The sequence below is a fragment of the Bison bison genome, unplaced genomic scaffold (genome assembly GCF_000754665.1).
Source record: "Bison bison bison isolate TAMUID 2011002044 unplaced genomic scaffold, Bison_UMD1.0 scf7180017864383, whole genome shotgun sequence".
NCBI classification, from domain to species: Eukaryota; Metazoa; Chordata; class Mammalia; order Artiodactyla; family Bovidae; genus Bison; species Bison bison.
Window position 1 is genome coordinate 7765419 of NW_011494955.1, and position 24405 is coordinate 7789823.

General features: G+C 41.7%; 1 protein-coding gene across 3 annotated transcripts in view; it reads right to left on the reverse strand.

The window, feature by feature from the left end:
* Nucleotides 1-1298: 1298 nt before the first annotated feature.
* CBX5 (chromobox homolog 5) overlaps nt 1299-24405 on the reverse strand; it is a 34704-nt gene continuing 11597 nt past the window's right edge. For 2 of the 3 annotated variants that reach the window (XM_010857967.1, XM_010857968.1), the window contains 4 exons: nt 18906-19084; nt 14573-14759; nt 11290-11390; nt 1299-9613 (listed from right to left, as the gene is read on the reverse strand). In XM_010857967.1, coding sequence (XP_010856269.1) covers nt 9463-9613; nt 11290-11390; nt 14573-14759; nt 18906-19042 — 576 coding nt within the window. In that variant the 5' untranslated portion in view covers nt 19043-19084 and the 3' untranslated portion in view covers nt 1299-9462. Of the gene's footprint in view, nt 9614-11289; nt 11391-14572; nt 14760-18905; nt 19085-20832; nt 21565-24405 lie in introns of those variants that run through there. The other variant, XM_010857969.1, reaches the window with a different exon arrangement.

The window sequence follows — 24405 nt, forward strand, 5'->3', positions numbered from 1 at the left end:
CTCCTCTCCCACTTCCTTCCAAAAGCAGGAGGCTGCCTGGGGGGCTGCTTCCTCTTAACAGGGCGATTTCAAGCTATGCACTCAGTCATCCGGCTAAGCACAGACTCCCACGCGGCGGCCCTCCATCTTCCCCAAGCTGTCGGGGCTGCATTGATTTTGCAAGCTCCGCAGCCCTTCAGTGGAGACAAAGGGGGAGGCACGACTGGCCGGCCGGCTGAGGGCTCGTCTGCTGGCATGCTGAGAGCCAGGGTTCCCGGGAGAAGAGTGATGAGCGGCAAAGAGCTTAGCTGAGTGCCGGGCCGGCATACCCTGACCCACCGGAGGGAAGCTGTTTAGGAGTGGGAGCGAGTGTCAAAACTCCAGTCGCGCTTTCTGACGGGCCCAAGGCAGAGAAAGTGCGTGATGGTGAGAGAACTAGAAAGAGATGGAAAGGGAAGGGGGCAAGCAGTCCCCAGCTTCAGAGGTAGGAAATAAATAATGTCCAGAAGGGTCTGGCTCTGAAGTGGACCAAATGGCTCTCCTGTCCCATGTTTATGAGGTCATGGACCATTAAACCAGCCAACCTACAGATGTCTTCATGAGACTTTACGAGATTAGACTGGGGAGACCCTATAACTCAGCAGCAAGAAGGGAAAACAGGAGGGGAATTGCAGATAAGAGATGGTGGAAAAGGAGAGGAGGCGCCTCTCAGCAGGTCTGGGTTCTGGCATCCCTCCGTCTTCACTGCTCGCTCCCGAGGTTCTGCCCACGTTCCTATGAGATTCAAAACTGCGACAGGCTTACGTTACCCAGCAAATGTTCTATCTACGTTGATTATCTACGTTTTCTTTCTAATCCAACTTCCAATTGCCCCCCCCCACTCACCGCCCCACCATCATCAGATGCTCAATTCCTTTGGTTTTTATGAAGCAAATCAAAAAGCTCATAGTCATTATTTATAAACTCACATGTATTGGGATTTTCAAACCTGTTTGTCCATGTGGTTTTCCACAAATTCAGTAACTAAGAGCTGACGTTTCTAGGGGTCCCTGAAAGTTAACGTTTATTCTTCCAGCCACGCAGGCACAGAATCTGAAGGGGTTAAGGGGAGGAGCAGGGAGCAGGGTCCACTTTCTCTTATTCCCTTAGGCTTGCGCCACCCTGTGGCTGTTTGCAGAAAGTCAGAGACCAAGAGTGCTTAGAAAAAAACCCTTGTTCTCCCAGCTCTTTCAGGAACCCATGTGCTGCTACTGGCTGAGCTTAAGCCCAAATTAAGGAAGGAGGGTAAGACCCACATCTTCAAACCACCACTCAGGATCCGTACTTGAAAAGCAACCATTTATTAGAACCAATACAAGAGTATGAAAAGAGGGAAAGGGGGTGGGTGGAAGGGGGGAGAGAATGAGGTCTGCATCAGATGTCAGGTGTGGAAACACGTAAATTGCCTACTTTGAAACATTTACATTTAAAAGGCGAACATATATATATATCACTTATCCTAAAAAAAAAAAAAAATCAAAAGCAAACATGTTTGGCTGAAATATAACCAAGAAACAACCAAAACTCCCCCACAAATCAAAAAGGTCCATAGAGAGTTCAATTTCCCATTTTTCCATTCAGAAATCTGGCTACAAAGTGTGATTTGTTTTGCTGCTCACGATGGTACTGAGTGCTGAAAGAAAGCCAGCTCCTGGAGTCTCTCAGAGCCCACCCTGTGGGAAGGGGTGGGGAGGCCTGTGGGCTGCGGGCAAACCAGCTCCTGACTACTTGGCAGGATGGCAGACGTGCTCTCTCCACCCTCCACGCCTCCCCAGAACTGCCTGGTGCTGCCGGTGCTGTGAACAGAGCAGTCCACAAAAGACCAAGAACTGGAATGTGACTGCAGCAAGGGGCCAGGACCTTGTGCTTTTTCGTGGGTTACACATCTAGGGCCAAGGAGAGGGACAGAAAGAGCCCTATTGGGAAGAAGAGGAGCTGGCTGAGCCCCTAAACTGAGATGGAGAGTAAGGCTCTTGAGCCCACACCTGGGCAAATAGTGTCTGAGAGTTTTCCCGAACCAGAAGGAAAAAGGTCAAAGTCAGGTTCAGAGTGGACACTGAGAAAGAGATGACAGATGCTGAAACCCGTGAACTGGATGAAGCTCTCAGGAGTATCAATGCCCAATTTGGAGTGTTAATCATGTCCCTAGAAAAAAAAATTTCCACCGTGGCTTTTTGGTGGGGGATGGAGGAAGCAGTTATGTTTATTGAACCAGCTGGTTCCTATGGGGAGGCGGCGGCTCGAGGACAGATACCTAGAAGAGGTGAAGTGACCCAGCTGTCCTGGGATCAGTTCAGGGAGGGAGAAACGTTAAGTCACACCCACGGTGTGCACTTTGCTCCTGAGACAGCTCCAGTACATTCCAAGCCTTAGCTCCCAACCTGCAGGGAAACAAGCAGTAGCACCTGACTCCTTAATCCAATGCTCTCAGTCTCAAACAGCCTCTTTTTGTGGATGCAAGACAGAAAATACTGTGCCGTCCCCCATAACATCCTAAGTAAGTCTGGCCTATTAAGATTCCAACATTCATGAAAACACTGTCAACATCTGAACTAGCAGCTTTGATGAGGGGTGGGGGGCAGAGAACTTGCCGAGGTCACTAAGTAGTTCCAACCTTGGGACAACTCAGTGAGGACAAAAACCTAGACTTCGGCTCAAGGCATCCTCCATCGAGGACCCTGAAGCATTCTGTCAACTATGATTTACAATGCCTCACAACACCCCTGTGAGGTAGGTCAGTATTATTACCCCCATTTGACAGATGGGGAACTGAGGCATTGAAAGGAGTGACTTGCCCAAGGTCAGCCATTATGAATCAGAGGAGGAGCTTGGCACACACAGTCAGCATCCACTCAGTTCTTGTTCCACACCCTGGAGTTTTTTTTCTCAGAGTACACTTGAGAGCAAAAGAAGTCGGTAGGCAGATCTCTCTCTGCAAACCAGATGAACTCAATCAACCCACAAGTATTAACTGATGGCCTATTATTTATCCAGCATATGCAAGGAGTCTTGGAGAAGAAACAAACTACTTCTGAAAGTCATGCGAAAATAAAGTTACATTTTAAACATTAAGGGCATGAATTCTTTTATAAAGAAATACTCAGTTTACCATATGTGAAGGACTAAGTCACACTGATTTCTCAAAGTTCTATACTGAGTAACCCAAATCCTGAAATTCAGAATGAAGCAAGACCACGCTCAAGCAGAAAGCTAAGAACCACTTCCTCAGTGGCGGTGGGGAGTGCTCTAACCTCCATGCTGGTGGGGAAAGGCCAGCAACAGCAGTGGCAGCTTTCTCTACAGGCTCCCCTGGGAACCCTGGCACCAACCCGATGGTGCCACTCGTCCTTCCCCCATGACACCCAGGGGTGGCAGCTTTCCACCCTTTCTGCCTCAGCTCAACCCCAGGAGTTGTGGTATCTTCACATCAGTTCAAGATGGAGATAGATGGTGACACTTATTTTTCCATTTAGGGAGAGGGTATGAAGTGGTACGAAGTGATCTCTATTAACTAGTCAGAGACTCTTGTAATATTCCTACCTCCTGCCAGAGGCCTAAATCTTTAACAAAAAGCAAAAGAAAAACATATCCCCACCCCCTTTGGATTTATACTGGATTCTGATAGAAATCACTATGACTGTTATCCTAAAACTAGAGGATAAACTAAACTAAACCCACAGCCAGTCCTGGTTTAGAATCAAATCGGAAGCTACTGGAAACTGCAAAACACTGACTTGAACCTTTAAAAGTGCCATGATATGATGACACTCAACCTCTTCCAAGGTCTTTTTGAAGAATCTCCAGGCAGGAAGCACCTCCTTTCCTCCATACCCACTTGCAGTAGCCAGAGCAACAGGATCCTATGCGCATCAGAAGCTCAAACAGTGAGTTAACACACACAGCATCATGTCCACCAGGGATACTCTAGTTCCAGGAAGGACCAACCACTGCAAGACCTAAATATAACCTTTTCTCATTGATTGCTGATCACACTGGGTAAGGCCAGGTGATGCGCAAGTTCAAGACTGATTAAAGCAGTGGTGACAATTCAGGGTCAGCCTGCATCAGAATTCCTCAAAAAGCATGACAAACTGGCCAGTGGGGCCTGGGTCAACTGTGAGGGTCACACTCACCAATGCCGGGGGACATCACCAAATTAAAAAAGAAAAAGAGAAAAAGGAGAGGAGAGGATGACAAGATAAAAAGTTCACTGCATTCAATTTGGCCTAATTTCTTGATAATAGTTTCCTATTAGATTTTCTGATTAATACTGATGGCTCTTACCTAGGCTGTGATAATTAGGTTTTGATCTATTGTGACATTAATGATCACAATCAGTTGACTTTGAAATTGTCTTAATTAATGGCTCTTCCCTCGTTGGCCGCCTCCAGTGCAGGGTCTGTCCCCTCCCCTCCCACCTTGTTTTAACTCCTTCTCCTGATGGCCTCAGAGACAAACAGCAGGAGGATCACTTTATTCCAAGGAACCAAGATTTTAAACTATCTTAAGACATTTCTCTGACAGAGGAGCAACATGAGATGTTAGGTGAAATGAGGATCAGAACGAAAGGCTAGAAAACATGCTCTCAACAAAGAGGAAATACTCCATCTGAGAAAACAGTCAGAGTAAAGCACGATGTTAAAGTGGCAAACGACAAGCTGAGGAAACTCTAAAAAGACAAGATGAGGTAGTTTAAAATTCAAGAAATTCAGCGCAAGCAAAAAGAAACTAGAATTTTTATGAAGCTATCCAAAGAACCTTCACCTTTAAGTCAACTTTCAATTATCCAACTCTCAATTATGCAGGCAGAGAAAAGTATCATTTTTCCTGTGGTCACATGGTCAGAACTAGGACATTTCTTAAGGTCAGACTGTTTCTCAGCACGGCTCTCTTAGCATGGCTCGGCCTCATCCTGGACCTCCCCAGACGGATTAAGTCAAAAACTCCAGGTCACATGTATTTCTGGGGGGTTTCCGCATAACTGACACAGTATCTGCTTAGAAATCACCATTTTGCAGCATGAAATGAAACTACACTGTCCAGAACAGAGGCCCAGGTATCACCAGATGGGCCCAAGCCTTGTTTTCAGCACATTGGAAAGTATGTCCCTGTTTTAGGCTCCAAGTCAGCCTCATGTTAATTCCTTCAAAAAGCATGAGAAACTGAAAAGGGTGTGAGCAACTCTTGATTTGCAAGGAATACATTTTACACAATCTACAATGATAACAACACAAAACTGGCTGTGCAACATAGTCGATGCTTTCCACAAGCGAGGATTAACTATACTATTAAATACTTCGGCAAACAACCTAGGGACCAGAGCCAGGGGTTCTCAACCCCCACTTAACCTGTTGTTCTCTCTCAGGAGTAGCATGTCTAAGTAAACCTGTTATCTTTACTTTCTGGGCTAAAACAAGCCCTTGCAGTTCATCTATGGCCAGTTACCTTGGTTCATCCAAGGTCACAGATCTTTTCTACACACGAACCTAACCATCACCCGACTACTCTAGAACCACAAACTACACCAACCAGTGGTCTCTGCCCCCAAATGTAAAATATGTGCCCACTTGTAACATTTATTACACTATGCAGCAGTATGGAAATTCTTTGAGGTCAGAGACTGCATCTTTTTGAACTTTGTATCCCCAGGGCCAAAATAATGTCCACTGAATGAAGTAAATGCTGGTGTACACTAATGTGACAGGAACTGGACAGCTCAATACAAACCCACTGTGACTAACTGGGCGGGTGGGGGCCCCAATTCTGAGCATATGCTCTTAGAGGCAAGCCAGGTAACACCTCTAGTTTTGAAAAACCTAACTTTTATGATTAGTGGTAGAGCCAAAATGAAAAAAATAAATACACTGGGTTCAGACCTTTCCTCTCTCTGCCCTGACAGGTATGCTTGCTTGGTGGTCTAATTACAATAGTACACATCTCGGCACTCTTAACCTTCACTCTAAAAACCTAAACCAAAAGGATGGAGTTATGGCTGCCAAATGAGCTTTTCCTTTGACCCCGTTTGTGAGAAACCATTTCCACATCTCAAATCTAATGACATAACCCTTCCTGAGGTTCTTGTGCCACCGTGAACTTATTTTAGGCCCCAGAATTCAAACCCTAAGGGCAAAGACAATCACTCGCTGGATTCCTCTGACCCCTCTGCACTTTAGCTAAGCTGGGTTAAACAGAGATCCAACCAAATCACAAGATGAAAATCACAAGCACTTTCCTCCAGGCCCCAGGATTTGGCCTAAAAATAAGGAAATTGAACTGCAGGGAGGCTACAGCACAGGAACAAAGAGTTAAGAATAATTGAAAACTGCCCAAGAACAAGACCAGCTTTTCTTCAACAATAGTAGTACAGATATATGGCTGAGGGACTGCCAAGAACCATCTAGACTTTCGAGTGTTAGAACGCACAGGAAAGCTGGAGTGCAGAAGGAAAAATGATATGGCCCTCTCCAGGTTAAAAACGGGTGCTTCCATCAGGGCTGACATTCTCTAACAGCTAATCTTAACATGAGGGCTTCTGCCCAGCCCAGGGCTCAGGCAAGCAGCTATGCTGACTTGGTAGACTCTGGTGCTCACAGCTCCGCTACATTCTGTGGAAGGAGAAATCTTTGAATGCTGATTACAAGAAAAAACTCAGCAATAGGAAGATGTTTTGAAAGAGGACTAACAGGAAAAACACACTTTGAGCACCTGAGACCTAGGTATTTAAGACTGTTTAGCCCAGGGCTACTAACTCTTTTGAGAGGAGAAAGCCCCACGAAAGCAGGTTTCTGTTCCAGGCTGCAATTCTCCAAGGGCCTGGACAGCTACTTGACACCATCAAATGCCGAAGGCACAGACAGGCGTCTAGTTTCCTTTCTTCTGAAGGGCTGAGATGAGTACTGGCGGCTGGCTCCCTCTATTCCTACAGAACTGGCTGTGGATAGGCAGGGAGAGAACAAGTTGTTTGGGCAGCACATAGTATAAGACCTTGATTTCAATAACTGTGGACAGAAAAAGATGAATGGAGTGAAAACTAAAGTATTAAAGCAGTGATGAATAGTAGACAATCCTGGGGTTTTTGCTGAAAGAAACCAGGTTTTGATGAATGTCGTAAACATTACCCGTAACCCTGGCAACCATGTGCCCCAGGTTTCTCAAGACCAATCTCAGTACCAAATCATTGGGCTGCTTTTTGTCCATGGCCTAGATTTTCGCTCTAAAAACATGGTCACTGGACTCTGTTTACATGCCCACTCCTCCTGGGAGACAGACACTAGCCACATGGATGAGCTGTCATTTTCTCCACCTGGAAATTGAGAGACCCGGATGGTCTTCTCGGCAGCTCTGGCCTATTTGTTCTGTTCTAGCACATCCTAATTGATATCCTTAGTTACTCGCATGAAAGACCTCTTTTCTGACCATCCTTTCTTTCACATGCCCATCAGATTAGTACTAACAACTGTCAATTATCCAGCACTTGATCTAGGCCTTTAATTCCTTTAGTTAAAGAAGATGGAGATTAAACTCCTACCCATTTGAGGTGTGGGTTATGAGTTCTCACCCAATCACATTACCATTCAGAAGGATTTTCCTGGATGGCTAAAACCAAAAGCTTCATTGTTCCAGTCCGTCATGTCACTGCAACAGCTGTCTTCTCAACTGTGCAGTATAATCTTTGACATAATTTATACAAGCACACGGAATTCAATCAGCAGCTGAGCAGGGAAGCAATGTTAACAAATGCTATGAACGGGTATATGATTTGCATATTATTTGGCTCATCTGTGAACTGGAGCAATCTTTCCATTTCCCTCATTACTCTGAAAAATCTAGAGATGGTTGAATGCTCCTGGCCAGACAGCTATATGTTTTAAAAATCAAAAGCAACCACAAAAACAACCTCAATGGCTGGTGAACTCTAGAGTTAAGGCTATTTTAAACATTTATTCTTATTTCCTCAGCTTCAGGCTGGGACAAGGATGCTCAAAACCCTGCTATTTCCTGACTTTTAGTCTTGATTCTCTAGCCCCCTTTAACTACGAGAAAAAAAGGGAAAAGAGAAGTAGGGTGTTCCTTGGGGAACAAAGGCTGAAGGCTATAATCAGAAAAATAACCTCTCAACATAATGGCAAAGCAGGAAGAAGCCAAAAAAGAAATACTTTGCTGAGTTGGGAAGAGGCTGTGTCAACATGCCGGGGCCTGTCATTCTCGGAGGTCGATAGTCTTCTATAGAAATTAAAAAAAAAAAAAAAGATCCAACTAAGAATTTGATGGTGGAAAAAGGGAAGGGCATTAACACTTTGGGGACTCTTGGTGGCAAATCCAGAAGTCAACAAAGCAAGGAATTTATGATTATAAATGCTATGAATATTTAAAATTGATACTGTGGCCAGTGGCTCCCCTCCAAGAATTCCCCACTGAAAATAATGGCATGGAGGGGAAAGTGGGGTCCACTGAGAAGTCTGAAGCCTCTTTGGTAACACGACTGCTTTGGGAGGCCACAAAAGTTGGCAGGGTTGGAGGGTGCCTAGCACCTTGGCACAAGCACCAGGCAGTCACTCACACCTACATAAATATATAATCCAAATGAGAGAGATGGAAGGAAATAATACATACATACCAAATGTGATAATAAAGACAGTTGTATCCTACCCCATCATCCTCATGTACTAATAGCTACAAATTTCCACAGTTAATAATCTTGTCATTTTATAACAGACTTCACCAACTTGCAGAAGCCGAATCAGGGATTGCTAAGAAATAAGGCCAAAAGTCCTGGGGCTAGAAGGAGTGCCTTGACAAATCTGAATGGAAAATTTCAAGCCCTCCAAAGGATGCCGCTCTTCTGGGAGGATGGTGAGGATGAACAACAGAGGGTAGCCCAGAAGACCACATCAGGAACCCTGTATTCTCCTGGGTAGAGCTGAATGAGGTTGGGGAAGCCCCAACAGGTAGGCAGTTGCTGTTGGCTTTTTTAAAAGACGGGCAACATCTTTTCCATCCCAACATCTCAAAACAAAGGCTAGCTGGTCATCAATATGTTCTAAGAGCCAAAGCAAGAAACCAAAATTCAACATCATTATAACAAAATCCCCCACCTAAAAAGCAACCAACCCTGAAAGATCAAGACTCTAAGGTGACTAAAAAGTTAAACTTCATCTTGAGGTCACAGGGGAGCAGAAGGGAGAGAGAGCAGGGCAAAGGAAAAAATGGTGGGAATTACACACAGTATGTAAATGCCTGGTCTTCACAGAGAGACACTTATCATGAATCAGACCATCAGTTATGTTACAAGAGAACCAATACCAACATTTCTCCTGTGGAGCACAGTGATAAGCACATTTTTTATGGATGTGTTTAGGATAGAAGGGGGTGGATAGAAAGGAGAGGAGGCAGGGAGCTGAATGTATTATGTACAAAGAGAAATGACAGAGACCACCCCCTCCTTTAGCTCTTTGCTGTTTCTTTCTCTTTGTTTTCCGCATCCTCAGGATATGCATGCCACGTCAGTCTCTCTTCATAAAATGCTATCACAATTTGTGGACATTTAACATTAGCTTCTTTTGCAAGAACCAGGTCTGCTTCATCCGTGTCTTTCCTGGAGAGAAAGAATATGAGACTTAGAAGAGAGGAAGAATGAGAGTCTGTCCAAACACTGGTTTGTGTTACTGAATTATGAATTAGCTGACTTGATTTCCTCTCCATCAAAGGGAAAAGGATCCTAACAGCTCCACAATTTCAAGGAGAAATTTAAGTCAATGAATCAAACTGTTAGTAAACATCGTTTAACGACTACATCAGGAAGAAACAGAAGACTTCAGCTAGAATAGATGGAACACATAGAGGGTTTAATTAAAAGGCTGAAAATTAAACTACTATATAAATTCTGCTTTCATAAGTTTTATTTGTGTGTATGAGCACGTGAGTGAACACACAATCAAAGCTACATTCAGCCCTATTGATTACGCATAAATTGCTCAATCCAGTTTCTGGATCATCTGGATCATGAAAGGGTCCTAACCCTTCTCATCTTCTGGCCTTTTAAACACTCATCCTTTTGGTCAGAACTGTAGGTTGGAACAATAAGAAAATAGAAATTTAAGTCAGCAAAGAATGTAAAACCTAGTCACTAAAATGAAATGCAGGAATTAGCTGCAAATTTCAATTATCCAAGTTACACTTTTTACTATCCAGTGTAACAAAAACAACAAAAATCTAGCAAGTTCCTTAACCAGGATTCCAAATCAAGAAGAAAAAAAACTTTTTTTAATTAACATTCCACTGAGATGTGGAAAAAGACAACTAACTTCTTTTTTTCCCCCTCCACCTAACTCCTTTTCTAGAAAATGGAGATACTGAACTCATGGAGGTAAGCATTATGGGTAGGAAGAGGAGGGGGAAAACACACAGCTTAGAGCAGCTACCCAAATTTGGACTGTGGTGGAAAAAGGTAGTTAATATGTGAATGTAAATCGTTAAGTTCCACATATGGCTAAGTGGGAAAAGCAGTCAATACAGCTCCTGACTTTGGACAGATTATAGTGATTCTTCAAATACAGGCTTCTGGGTAATTTACCTCAAAATTTCGATCAGATAAAATATTAAACCTCCTGACTATCCAACTTTTAAGCTAATTAGTTTCCTTAGTGGCACTGTAGCAGGAACCCTCTATTTAGAGATCAAACTTAAATCACAAGCCAGAACACATGGAAACAGAAAGGCAGGGGGGCTGCACCATAAATCACTCTGACTTTAAGAAACCAAGCTGAGGGGAAGCAACTACACTTTTCTCTAAGAGCTATTCCCTCTACCGGATGAAATAACCTGTGCTTTGGCTAGTATTATCCTTAATGCTTTTTGTTAAGATTACTTTTCTCTTTTAGACATTATTCAGTGGTCTTGGTCTTCAGTGGTGGCAGAAAGCCTCACTCAATTTCTATCCCATGGCCACAGGCTCATGGTGTTAACGGTAAATGATTCAGAACTGTGTAAATAAATGGTCAGATCATGTTTATATGTTTCCTACCTCAATTCTACCACTTTCTGGTATGTGGGCTAATGTAATTTGGCTTAATACCAAAGTTTTACAATCTTAAATCCACTCTGAACCACAATTCCCATTTAATACTGACAGCTGGTATCAGTTAAAAATTTAGATCCCTGACAATCACAATTCTTAGTTGGGGAATACTCAGTCTTCCCTCCCTATCTTCCATACGAATTCAAGTCACTGCAAAGAAACACAATTGCAGAGGGAGGCCCAATCTCTCTCACCATTTCATTAGGAACATTAAGTCGCCACAGGAATCTGTCGCCCCAATGATCTTTTCTGGTTCCAGTCCTCTCTCAAAGCCCCGAGCGATATCATTGCTCTGCTATAAATAGAAGATGAAGAAAGGTTACAGCTTGGAGGTAAGAGTGAAAAACCTCCCTGTTTCTCAGCTCAATAAAGCACAACCTAAGTTAATATTACTAGATACCATTTTGGTCACTCAATTCATAAAGTTCTTAGAACTGCAGAAATACAATACTGCGTCAGCCAGTAACAGAGATGCTAAGAGCTATTTTGCAGGAAGATGCAGCTGTCTTTTTAGTATTCCGTCAAAGGACTGGGAGTGGCCCCTAAAACTGCTTAATATCCCTTAAATATTCTGGAGTCATCATCTAGGAACTCCTCTCATCCCCTAATCTAATATCCTTAAACTTGCTTCTCAGATGACAAACAAGTCCAGGTGAACTAAATCCTTTTTCATTTTATAAACTTCAAGTATACCACCTCTCAATCTGGAGTTTATTCTCTGGACTTGCAGTTCACCTAACAATGACCAGTACTTTTAATACTTCTTTTCACATAGCCATCTGTACTTACAAATGAACAGTGATTAAGATTAAGAAGGGATTCAAAGAACTACTGTAAAATAGCAAATTTCTTTCAGAGATCACATATTATAATCCCCATGCACTGGGGAAGAGGCCCTGATCTGTGCCTGTCCCCTCCTGATGGAGATAGGTCATTAGCTTTATAGAGTAAACTGGAGAGGGATTTAAAACAAAAAAAATTCTGTAGGGGATTATTCAAACTTGGTCAAATTGCAATCATGCAATCTAGATAAGGAGCATAGGATTTGATTCAGGTGCGATGGCACTGGTGAGAGCAAAATGGTGAAATTTTATAGAAACCAGGTAATTTAAACAACCTTACTATGGAAGATAATGCCAGCTTATCTAATGGTAACACAAAAAAGACTTAGAAAGACTGCCCAAATGAACTAAATCGCCAATGTCTGATTTTCATGATAAAATCTCTGATCTGCCGTTCACTTTGCTTTCGTCTGAGAGATACAAAGCCTTCAGCATCCAGGTGGTCCCAAAGATACCAGGGCCCACACTGAGCAGGAAATCCCATGCATGAATCAGGGGACATACAGGCTCAAAAGCACAGCCTCTTTTGGGGGCGCTTAAAGGGAGGAGGTTCCCAGATGTGCACACAGCTGCTCACAGCTGGAATGCTGGCACAGCAACCAAGTCGTAAATCATAGCTGGCGGCTGAAAACAGTTTGCCACATAGGGAGGGAAGAGAAGAAAAATGTTCAAGCTGCTGAAAAGGAGCCGAGGCGAGGAAAATGCTAAAATCATCACACAGGCAGTAATCTTAAATCAGGCATAATGCCGACTAACAAATTTTTCTGCAGTGGTCTAAAGAAAGAAACGAAATCCCCTCCTGCACCTTTAAAATATACAATCACCTATCTTCCCAGCTGCCTACATGACAGCCATCAGGACTGCTGAGAACGCTGCCAGGGGCCCCAGATGAACATTACAATGTAAGGGACATGTGTGTGGGGGGCTGGTTTTCAAGGTCGGCAGCATCAAAACCTGGCCTAGGAACCAAACTCTGCACTGGCCAGTGTCTCAAACTCAGATTGTTCCTTTTTTTTTTTTGCCCCCCTCCCCCAGACTGCTCCTTTTTAAAAGAACAGAAACCTTAGGTTGAGGAAATACATACTGTATGTCAAAAATGGCTACAGAAGTCATGTTGTGTTGTTTCTTGGTCTCTTTACTTAGCTGGAAAATGCATCAAATGACAAAAACCAGAATACAAAGGACTAATAAAAAAGTAAAAAGAAAGATAGACCCAAGTCTTAGCTCCTTAGAGAAGGGAAGGCATTTTCAAATTATTTACTAGTATGCTATATCATAATGATATACACATCTCACCAGAACAGGGCAGTTTTAAAAAATAAGATTGCAAAAAATAAAATTAATCAGGGAAACAAACAAAATACTAGCGTCCACTTTTACTGACAGCCTCCAATCTTTCATTCTTATTTCAATTCTTTTTGGAAAGTTGTTCTCCCATTTTCTCTCCTCTAGAGACCAGGAATCACCTGTGTAAGTCTCTAGAAAATACTAATGCACAGGTCCAACCCACAGAAATTTGAATTTTATTGGTCTAGAGTGCATCTTGGGCACCGGAGGCTTTTGAAACACCCGGCTGCCCCCCTGCCATGAGTCTAATATGCAGCCAGGGCTGGGAACTAATGCTCTACCAAGACGGGTATCCAAGGAGAATGAAGATAAATATGGATGCTTATGGCAGGGATGCTAGAAGATTCAGAAGCAGACTTACACTTCTATTGCATTAAACTTTAAGGGTATGATATATCCTTCACCACAAAAGACTTCACAACCTTGAAATTAATGAAAGGAATGGAAGCACAGATGGAAAAGATATAGATGAGAAAAAAAAGACAGGAACAGTAGTTATGGCTACTTAACAGCTAAATATCAGGATTAAAAAAACTGAATCAAACCAAAATTTCATAAACACATTTTCAAAACTGAATAAAAAGATTCCAAAGGAAGATGAAAATTAATTTGAAACATGTAAAAATACAATAGGATCAAGAGAGACTATACATGCCACTAAACTGTTCACTTTAAAATGGTTAATTGGGGACTTTCCTGACAGTCCAGTGGTTAAGACTATGCACTCCCAATGCAGGGGGCGTGGGTTTGATTCTGGTCAGGGAATTAAGATCCCACATGTGTTGGTGTGGCCATAAATAAATAATTTAAAAATAAAATAAAATGGTTAGTTGTATGTTATGTGATTTCACCTTAGTTAAAAAAGAAAGACTATAAAGGGTTAAAGTTAAGTGCTATCTTTGGAATAAAAGAAAAAAATGAAGTGGTAGATATTTTAAAGCTTCTTTCTATCCCTAAAAAATTCACTAAAGACTCTCTGTAAGACAACTCAGCCACCTATTCACAAAAAAGGCACAGAGTGGCTGAATGTTTTACAGGGATTTAATTTTGCCACCTTAGCACAATTCAGTGGACACATATTACATTTCTTACTCAGCCAGGAGGGGGCGCTGTAGTGGATCAACAACCCTCCCCGGGGAACTCTCGTGTTCAACAATCTACCTTACAGGCCATCCTCAGAATAAAACCAGCCAAAACAGTGCCCCCTTTTTTTGGGTGGAGCGAGGAGGAAGCACGGGAAGAAGAAGAGTGGGGGATGGGGGGGGAGGAGAGGAGAAATAAAGCTTACCTCTCTCTTTTTTTTGGATTTGATATCATCAGCACTGTTTGAGAAATTGGATTTCCTCTTGTTACTTTCTGATTTCTCCCTGGGTTTGTTATTTTCACCCTCCTTCATCTTCTTATACTTTTTCATAAACTCAGAAATTAGCTCAGGGCAATCCAAGTTTTTCTCAGGTTCCCAAGTATTGTGCTCCCTGGGCAAGAATGGAGAAAAAAGGAAAGAAATGAAGAAGTTTTGGGGTAGGAGGGAATCCAATACTTTACTTCACAGAAGACAAGTAGGCAAAAAGGGAATAGAATCCCTATGCTTAAAGGAGATAATAAATTTGATTCTAGAAATCTATCTAATATATCCACACACACACACACAAAAACTTGCACACAATTATAGCAGCATTTTAGTAGTCAAAGACAGAAAACAATTCAAATACCTACCAACAGGCGAACAGATAAACATAACATGGTATATCCATACAATGAAATACTATTCAGCAACAAAAAAGGAACATAATACTAATATATGCTACAACATGGAAGAACGTCAAGACTGTGCTAAGTTAAAACTAAACAGATGCAAAACACCATACACTGCCTGATTCCATTTATATGAAATGTCTAGGAAAGACATTTAAAAACAGAAAGCTGATCAGTAGTTCCTTGTGGCTGGAGCTTGCAATTAAATACAAAAATGTTCAAGGGAATTTGGGGAGGTTACGGAAATGTTCTAAAACTGGACTATGCTGATGGTTGCACAACTCTAAAAATTTACCAGAAATCACTGAATTGTATACTTTCAATAAATGAATTTTATGGTATGTAAACTGTATATCAATAAACCTGTTAAACACTCAAATATAAGTTCTGCTTTCTAAGTGGCAAATGTGATTTCATACATCATCTATGTAAATCCTGAAGAGAGGACAATTAATTATGTCTTAATTATGTTACTTATATTTCCAAGAAATGCCAACAAATTGTTGGAAGGCTTAAGTAGTTAATTAGAAAAAAAAAGGCAGTAAGGGGTTAAATCATTAGAATATAAGCAAACCATAAAAAGGAAAAGACTCAAAACTGGGATTTGGAGTGCATTCATTCATTGCTCTGGATTCAAGTCTACTGTCACTAGGTAATCAAAACGCATCTCTATATTAATAAGCAAAAATAATTCAAGTTAAATAACTGTGTCTAATTAAACTTGGATCAAGGGGAGTCCTTCTATGAGGAAAATAAGTTTGCATTCACAAACTTGTTCTCTGTATTCCCAGCATGGATTTTAGAAGTGCAAAACACCAATACCAATAGCAGGTTATGTAATGAAAGCAAGAAATTTATCTTCTTTGGGAAAAACTAGACCAGGCATCCTCTTCACTCCTAGCCAGTGGCAGAGGTTCTTTCATTAAGAACTAGCTACATCAAGATATATCTGTACATATATCACAGACACAGTTTCTATAATCCCTTCACTGACTTAGGAAATATTTTTTACATTTATGCACAATTTATTTTAGATACTTTATTAAAAACAAAAACAATGTAGTATCTTTAAATAAGAATGGTTTGAACACATGCTGTAACTTAATAATGATGGAAAAATCTGAGATATTTACTCTAGACTTCAGCTTTCTGCAAAAAGAGCTTAAGAATGAAACAAAGTTTATTTCTAAATCATTTGAGCTAAAACTGGAAAGCCTCTCCCTCACAGCTCTTCTTTCAGCCAAAAAAAAAAAAAAAATCCTCGTACAATAACTTCTCCCAAATTCACAGATATATATAGTTTACTATCCCAGGAGAGTTAAGGCACCAAAACCAAGAGGCATGCCAACACTGTAGTACAGTACGCAAGCGAAGATGCGGAGGTAGGAGAAGAATCTCTGTTGCCTCCAAGGAAAGCCAATCTTCTAACGGGATTATCCCTTCCCCACCAGGTTAGTATTGTTTCTACAACAATCAGTTTTCCCAAAAGACAACATGGTATAACTTACAAAGAATCTGGATTTTAGCACCGAAGAAATGTGATGCTGGATCCTTGTTTTAGCATGTATCAGGTATGTTATCTCTGGTAAACAATTAATTTCCTCGTCTGTAAACTGAAAATACCTCTAAAGGCTGTTACGAGAATTATAGAGAACACATGAGGTAGGATATAACCACTGCCTAGCAAACAGCAGGTACTTAGTTGTGGACAATGTTGAAGGGGCACAATCTGTCTCAGTCTTTAATGAAACTCTAGATACTTTTGAAAACCTCAGGACAAATGTTAATCCATCTACCCTAAATCTTTTCTTTACCTCTTTTATCTATGTAAGGTACCAATAGCTCAACTACACAGTCTTCAAATTCTTCAAAACACCCAACAATTTCCAGTGATGATTCAATGGGCCAAATAAACACCCTTAAAGTCTTCAGGTGTATTTTTGTTTTTTAAACATTTATTTTTTGGCTGTGGTGATCTTCACTGTTACACTCAAGCTTTCTCTACTTGCAGCAAGCAGGGGCTACTCTTCATTGCGGTGTACAGGCTTCTCATTGCGTTGGCTCCTCCTGTTGCAGAGCACAGGCTCTAGAGCGCTGGCTCAGTTGTGGTACACAGGGCTTAGCTGCTCTGAAGCATGTGGGATCTTCCTGGACCAGGGATCACACCAGTGTCCCCTCCATCGCAAGGCAGATTCTCAACCCATGGACTACCAGGGAAGCCCCCTTCATGAAGGTGTATTTTAATTCCTAGCTCATGATGCTCTAGGCCTCTCAAATCTGTATGCTCAACTCTAGAGGATGCCATGATACCACACTTCTTTAGAAATATGGAGGGCATATTCTGACTGCAGTGCGACCCACATTTAGTTCTGTCTGTGCTACAAATGCTAAGCATCCTGCAGTGCATGAGCCGTCCCGCCTAAAACCCCAACAACGCTCCAGATGAGAAACTTGATTCCCATAATAACCTTGACTATATTCCAAAGGCTCCTGATCACACCTTTGTCCCAAGGTACTGACAAAGCATTCAATTTTTTATTAAAGTCTCACACTTTAAAGTTGTGATGTTCAATATGGTAACTACTAGCCACATATGGTAAATGAACATTTGAAATGTGGCTAGTATGAACTGAGATGTGCTGTAAAATGAAAAATATATAACAGATTTTAAATTCTTAGCATGAAAATATAAAATTTCATTAATAATTTTTGTATTAATTTGGAAATAGCATTTTGATGGGAGTGTCTAATAAAATATATTATTAAAATTAATTCCACTTTTCCTTAATGTAGCCACCATAAAATTTAAAATTACATCTGGCTTGCATTCCATTTCTATTGAACACTCCTAGGAGCCTAAACCAGTTCCTATCAGCTCACTGCTGTTCAGAGAAATCCATTCTTTGTTATCAGGCATCCTGGGAAGAGAATTAATGAGAAATTAAGGCAAAATGCCTAATGATTACACAGCTTCATGTAATTCACTTTTCAAGCTACCTCTTCTATGCTTCAGTATGTGTATATTTACTTCAGCACTTAAAGTCAGTTACTGCCTAACTCTGAATACTCAACACTTCAGTATCATTCTTAAAGCTCACTGACGTGAAAGAGGGGTTTTAAGGTCTTTAAAATAAATAATAGTAAAAAAGACAGATTGAGGAATAAAGATTATATTAAAAAGTGTTATTGTAGAAAAGAGGTGGAATGTATTTGAGTGTTCACTCAATTTCTTTTGCGTCAGTTTTATATATATATATAATTTAAATTTTTAAAAATAAATATTGGGTCTCAGATTTAAGTCTCTTATTAGGATGAGTGTTAAAAAAAATAATGAAGATGAGTGTTTCATCCTAGGACACTTGTGAGGGCCAAGGGTCATTATGGAGAGCTATGGGATCAACTACAACTTCTACTTAAATGTATGTATTTTAGTTTGGTTACATCCAAAAGAATAACAGCTTACACTTAAACTGACCTTATGTGTCTGACTCTATACATTTCCCCAACATCTCTACGATATATACTATTTCTTATCCCTATTTTATTGAGGAGGAAAGAAGATTAAGGAACGTCACCAAGGTCACCCAGCTTATACTGTAAGTGGTGGGAGCAAGAATCTGGACCCAGGCAATCTGGCCCCTAATCTACGCTTCTAACCAGTTCATTACACTGCCTCTCAAAAGCAGTCTCATTAGAACATCAGCTCCAAGAAGCGGAGACTTTGCTTAGTTTACTGCAGTGTCTTGCAACTCTTAGAAAGGAGTACAGGCGAGGAAAGAACAAGACAAAGATGGTGATGGCTCACAGGGAAATGAACCAAAGCTGTCTACCTGCCTGAGTCCCAAAGCATGAGAGAAAGTACTTACTCGGAAAAGCCTTTCCACTTCAGTAGATATTCCACTTGCCCCTTAACCACACGCCTGTCTAGCACCTTCTCCACAACATACTCCTCCTCATCTTCTGAAGAAGAACTGTCAGCTGTCCGCTTGGTTTTCTTTCCCATGTCTCACGCTGATTCACCTGAAGGACTAAGGCCACCGGGTTCCTGCAAATGGAAAGGACAAAAATGGTCAGAATCCATGTGGGCAGTTAAAATGTCCAGTCTCTTCTTGATGGGATGCAGCGGGTGTACACAAAGCTGCCCTGTACCTTTCTCTTGGGTTTTGAAACATTCTACAGATGAGTCCTAAGAATGTAACCAAAAATGGGCAGATCCCCACTTTCTTAATTACAACTTTCTCTTTGGCTCACAAGATCAAAATTATTAGATGGCCACAATTATCTAACTCTAATTTCAGATTCCATAAAACAAGTAGTGTGTGGTATTTTACTCCTGGTACCTCTACAACTGTCTACAAGTCATAAACTGGAAGAGAAATATGGAAAACCTTCTATTTAAGATTTTCTATAAAAATGAGAGAAAAAAAAAAAGAAAAGCCACCAAAATCTAACTTTCCCCTGCTCTGAGCATTCTGAGCAGTCTCTTAGCAGGACAAAAAAGGCCTGCTCTGGCATGTTTCACCACATTTTCAGTGACTCGGTACATTTCCCTTCAACAAATTGAGCTTGTCCCTTCAGAGCATCCATCAGCTCACAAAAGCAAGGCTGACACCTCAAATATATTAAGCCTCATCTTTCATTTGGGGATAGGAGGGAGGCAGGGAGGAGAAAAATATTTTTTTGTCCTAAAAATCAAAACTAGTCATTGGGCTGTTCAGTAATTCTTAAGGCTCAACTAATCCAAATATTAAGGAGGTACCTCTCCTCTTAACTGGAGCTGACTTTGGGCCAAAGGAAGAGGAGGAGGAAAACAGAGGTCTGGTCCCAGACTCACAGCAACATGAAGCCTCCAAACACAGAAGAACCATTCATAGGCCCAAGGAAAGCTGAAGCAAGGCAACACAAATGGAAATTGAGTTAAGCTCAGAAATATGCACAACCAGGGGGTATACAGCAGAGACTCTAGTGTTTTAAAATTCTCTCCTTGTTGTCACCACAATCATTTTTAAGAATTCTTCCTTAACCTTGTTAAATGGTGCCTAGAGTCTGGATTATAGAGTAGCAGGGATTGTTTTCTTAGGTGAACTCCATTTTATTTTGCTGTAAACCTTAAAGCTTTTTTTTCAGCATTCTAAAAACATTTTCTTTCTGATCAGATGACCACCCCAGGAATAGGAAAGGTCACTACTAATCTCAGAATTTTGTCTTTGAGTACCATAAAAAGTTGCATTAATCAATTTACTGCAAACTAGCAAAATTTAGGGAATTCCAAGGATATATAGTTGTAAATCATACCTCCAGAACTTACTAGCAATAGGTGTGCCCACCCAAAAAACTCTTTTTATCAAAATACTTCGTTTGGATGAGGGAGTGGGAGTGGGGGGAATGTAAGGTAAGGAGTTTCAAAATAATTTTTCCACGAATTCAGACGAAAGTCCTTTAGCTTCAAGGAAAAAAAATCTGATTTATTTAAAATAAAAGCAGCCTCCAACCTCACCAGAGACAGGAAATGTCATATTCCAGGGAGAATACCCCACCCCACCCCCACTCACCTTGGAATTTCCGGGAGCTGAGCAGTTTAGGTCAGAGCGCCAGGGTTAAAACCAGCCCCGGGTTACATGCATGCAGTTAAGCATTGTGACTATGGCCTCCCCTGCCTCACGAGGAAAAACAAGGATTTACATATGTGTTCTTCAGTTTCAGGGAGGAAAGAGGACAATCTCCCTTTATACCTTCATGCAGAAGAGGAGCCCCAAAGGTAGAAGATGAATGGGGGTTCCCTCCTTTACCTACCGGATCGCCCCAGTTCTTTCTTTCCCTCTGGGCTAACAGGAGGGGCCTCCCCTCCCAGGTCTGGGGCTTGGCGGGCTGGCAGCTCCCCCGCCCCCACCCAGCTGCCTAGGCGCCACTGCGCAGCTGTCCCAGTCCGTTGCCATGGCAACTGGCAGCCTTACTAGACTAAGGGGGGAGAGAAGCAAACGGAAAAGTTAAAAGGCTTAACTTTCCTTTTCAGTGGAGGCAGGGTGGAGAAGTTGGAAGGTACCTCCCTTGGCCTCAAGTCTAAGGCATTCAGAGCTCCAGGGAATTGGCTCTTGGGTTTTTAAATCCAGAACTTGTGCTTATTTCTCTAAGAGCACTGGGAATTTAATCAATAGCATTTTAAGATCTAACAGGATTATCGCTCAACTGGAAGTGGGGGCGGGGAAAGGCTAGATCCTTCTACAACAAGATCAGGACAAACTACGACCCCCTAATCCAGCCCGCCAGGAACACTTTAGGCGAGGCCTTTTCTACCATCTGTCACTGAACAGTTAATTAAAACTGGGAGGCGGGGGACATGCAGGGAGTAACAGGAAAGGGAGAAGTATTTCAAAGATACTATACAACTTTCCTTCTTGGGGGATTGCTAGATTCAGAAACAGAATCTAGAGACTTGAAGCACTACCGAATTTCAACTGAAATTATAGACAGAAAACAATTTAATTCTCCAGTAGTTTTAAAAAACAGAAGGGAAAGGAACAGTCCAGTCACAACCATTACTGTTAATTGAAAACCACTTCTCATTAGTTGTTTTTGTAATATTATAAAACACATTTTTAAATAATTACCCACTTGGAACATTAATTATACAATAATAAAAACCTCGTGTATTAAAAATTCCTAATACTTGAGAAAAGGAGGACTGAGATAAAGAAAAGAGACTTAAGAGACTTGCAGTCCTGTGAATATTCCTTTCTCCTGGCCTTAAAGAACATTTTAGAGAGCTCCACAACTCTGCTCTCTTTACAGATATGAGTCTTTTAGAGACAAAGGCTGCTGCCACAACAGAGTATGAATAAGGGACAATCAAAAGCAAAGAACCCAACTGAGGGGGAAAAAAAAAAAAGAATGGTGATTATTCTGCCTATCAAATAAGAAACTGTAGGGTATGAGAGCACAATGGGCAGTTTTCAACTATAAGAATTTCTTCAACTTTGAATAGACTCATCAGGAAATCTGAGTAAAATCTGCCTTTCTCAACTCTTTGTAAGTTTTTAAAACTTTTCATAGTTAAGGGATATGAAAACAATGCCAAAGGAATTAGATCAGAGTTGTGATTCTGTGATTAACTTGCCATGTGTGATCCTGAGTAAATAAATTTTAGGTCTAACCCCAGAATCACTAAAGGGGGCCAAATAAATCCCCACTGCCTACCTCCAAGGGAAAGGGTGAGTTTATGTTGAAACCAAAGGCTGTTAAGTCCCCCAAGAGAAGCGTTTATAAAATATTACAGGGCCTAATACAACAGCAGCAGGAAATACGTGACCTTCCAAATTCCTAAGCCATTAAGCCATATTACATGGAGTAACTCCTGCAGTGCAACATGTTAGAGAGCAAGAAAGGAGGAACCTTGTCTTTGTTAACCTGCTGCTGGTAAACCAATAAACTTTCAGAGAAAAGGCAGGTAACCTTTTCTCTCAAGGGCAAAATTCTTAGTCCTTAAAACTCAGGAAAACATTGGAGACGGCAGAATGAAAAAATAGCAGTTCTGTGAAGGGATAAGGGACAGGAAAGAATGACAGCAATAGTAAGATTTTAGTGAAACCTTTCAGGGAAAACAAGGGAATCCAATGAGGAAACGGACAAAAACATTCTGGTGTCCCATCTTTCTCCTTAAAACATCAAGAAATAAAGAACCAAATCAATTCCCTCTTTCCCACTCTTAAGAACTGGCTAAAATGCACATGGCTAAGATCCCTTTCTCTTTGGGAAATGGGTTTTGCAACAGCTGACAAATCAAATTGGGCCTGATGCCAGGAGTCAGAGTCCAACCATAATATTCTGTAAAGAATGGCATGCAATTGTCTTGTAAATCTCCTGGACAGTCACAGATCAGAAGCTGGCAAGGATGACGACATAGTTCTGATGGAATGTGTCTTATCTTAACCTTGAAGTTACAGATCTGCTCAGGAGCAGCAGTAAGAAATGAGAAATGCACTCAGACATCGGAGGGGACATAATTCTCTTTTAGACAGTGCGACCCAGTGTATTAGGGTCAAATGAAACACAAAGCCAGACGGACAATTTAAGGGCTAGAGCCTGGACCAGATAAAGCATCTAGACTGGTGGTTCACGCTGAGCTTGGGAGCAGGGAGTGCTCCAGTGTGAGAAATGAGACATGGCTGGCAGGATGATGGAGAGATTAAGGTAGAATCCCGATACCATGCCGGAGGAAGAGAGGCCGAGCCTCTTGAGCACAACCTTATTATCCGTATGGAAATCTCCATGGGAAGCGGTGAGCTTCTCAAGTCCCGTCTTTCAGACATAACATATCTCAGCCTTTTCTTGAACACACACAGGAACTCTCTGGTAAAGGCATCAACAACTACAGACAGAGTCCAGCAATTTAAGTGCCCATCCGATCACGAGAAAGAGCAGGCCCCACCAACCCTTCATATCAATGATACAAGGCAAATTCATCTTACAGGCAAGCCCCTGTGTGCCGGGGGAAAACACCTAAGCCAGGGAATCTGGTGAGAATTCAGCCTTGGACAAACATCAAAGACCTTTGCGGTCAGGCAGTCAGAACGTACATTCCAAGTCGATGACAGGGAACTTCTTTAACAGATGAAATCTTCCAGAAAAAAAAAAAAAGAGAGAGAATGGGAAGAGGTGAGGAGGTGAAGCAGAGAGGGACCCAAAAATCCCACACACTGTAAGGGTAAAAGATTAAAAAAAAAGGTAAAAACTGCCAGTCCCCAGAAATTAGAGAGGGCATCACAGAAAGCTGGGGCAACCCAGAAGAACAACAGATGTCATGATTAACTGTTTGCATTAAGAGATCAATACTGGAAGCAGAGAACCACTCACATGAGACCGTTGGTTTCTGTCCTCTGCCCAATCCCTCCATTCACTGCTTATCAATGTCAGTTGTCCTGGTGGCTTTTGCATTTTCATGACGACTTACAAGCAAAAGCATACACACACACACACACACTGTATATACTTATGTATACACAGTGTGCGTGTGTGTGTGTGTGTGTATATATATATATATATATATAAACTAGGACTTCCCTGGTGGTGCAGTGGTTAAGAATCCATCCACCTGCTAATGTAGGGGACACAGGTTCGATCACTGGTCCAGGACGATTCCACATGCGCAGGGCAACTACGCCCAGGCACTCACAGCTACTGAACCCACACTTTGAAGCCCAGAAGCCACAAGTAACAACTACTGAGCCTGTACACCTGGAGTCTGTGCTCCTCCACAAGAGAAACCACCGCAATGAGAAGGCCATGCACCACGATGAAGAGAAGCCCCCACTGACCACAACCAGAGAAAGCCTGTGCGTAGCAGTGAAGACCCAGGGCAGCCAAAATAAA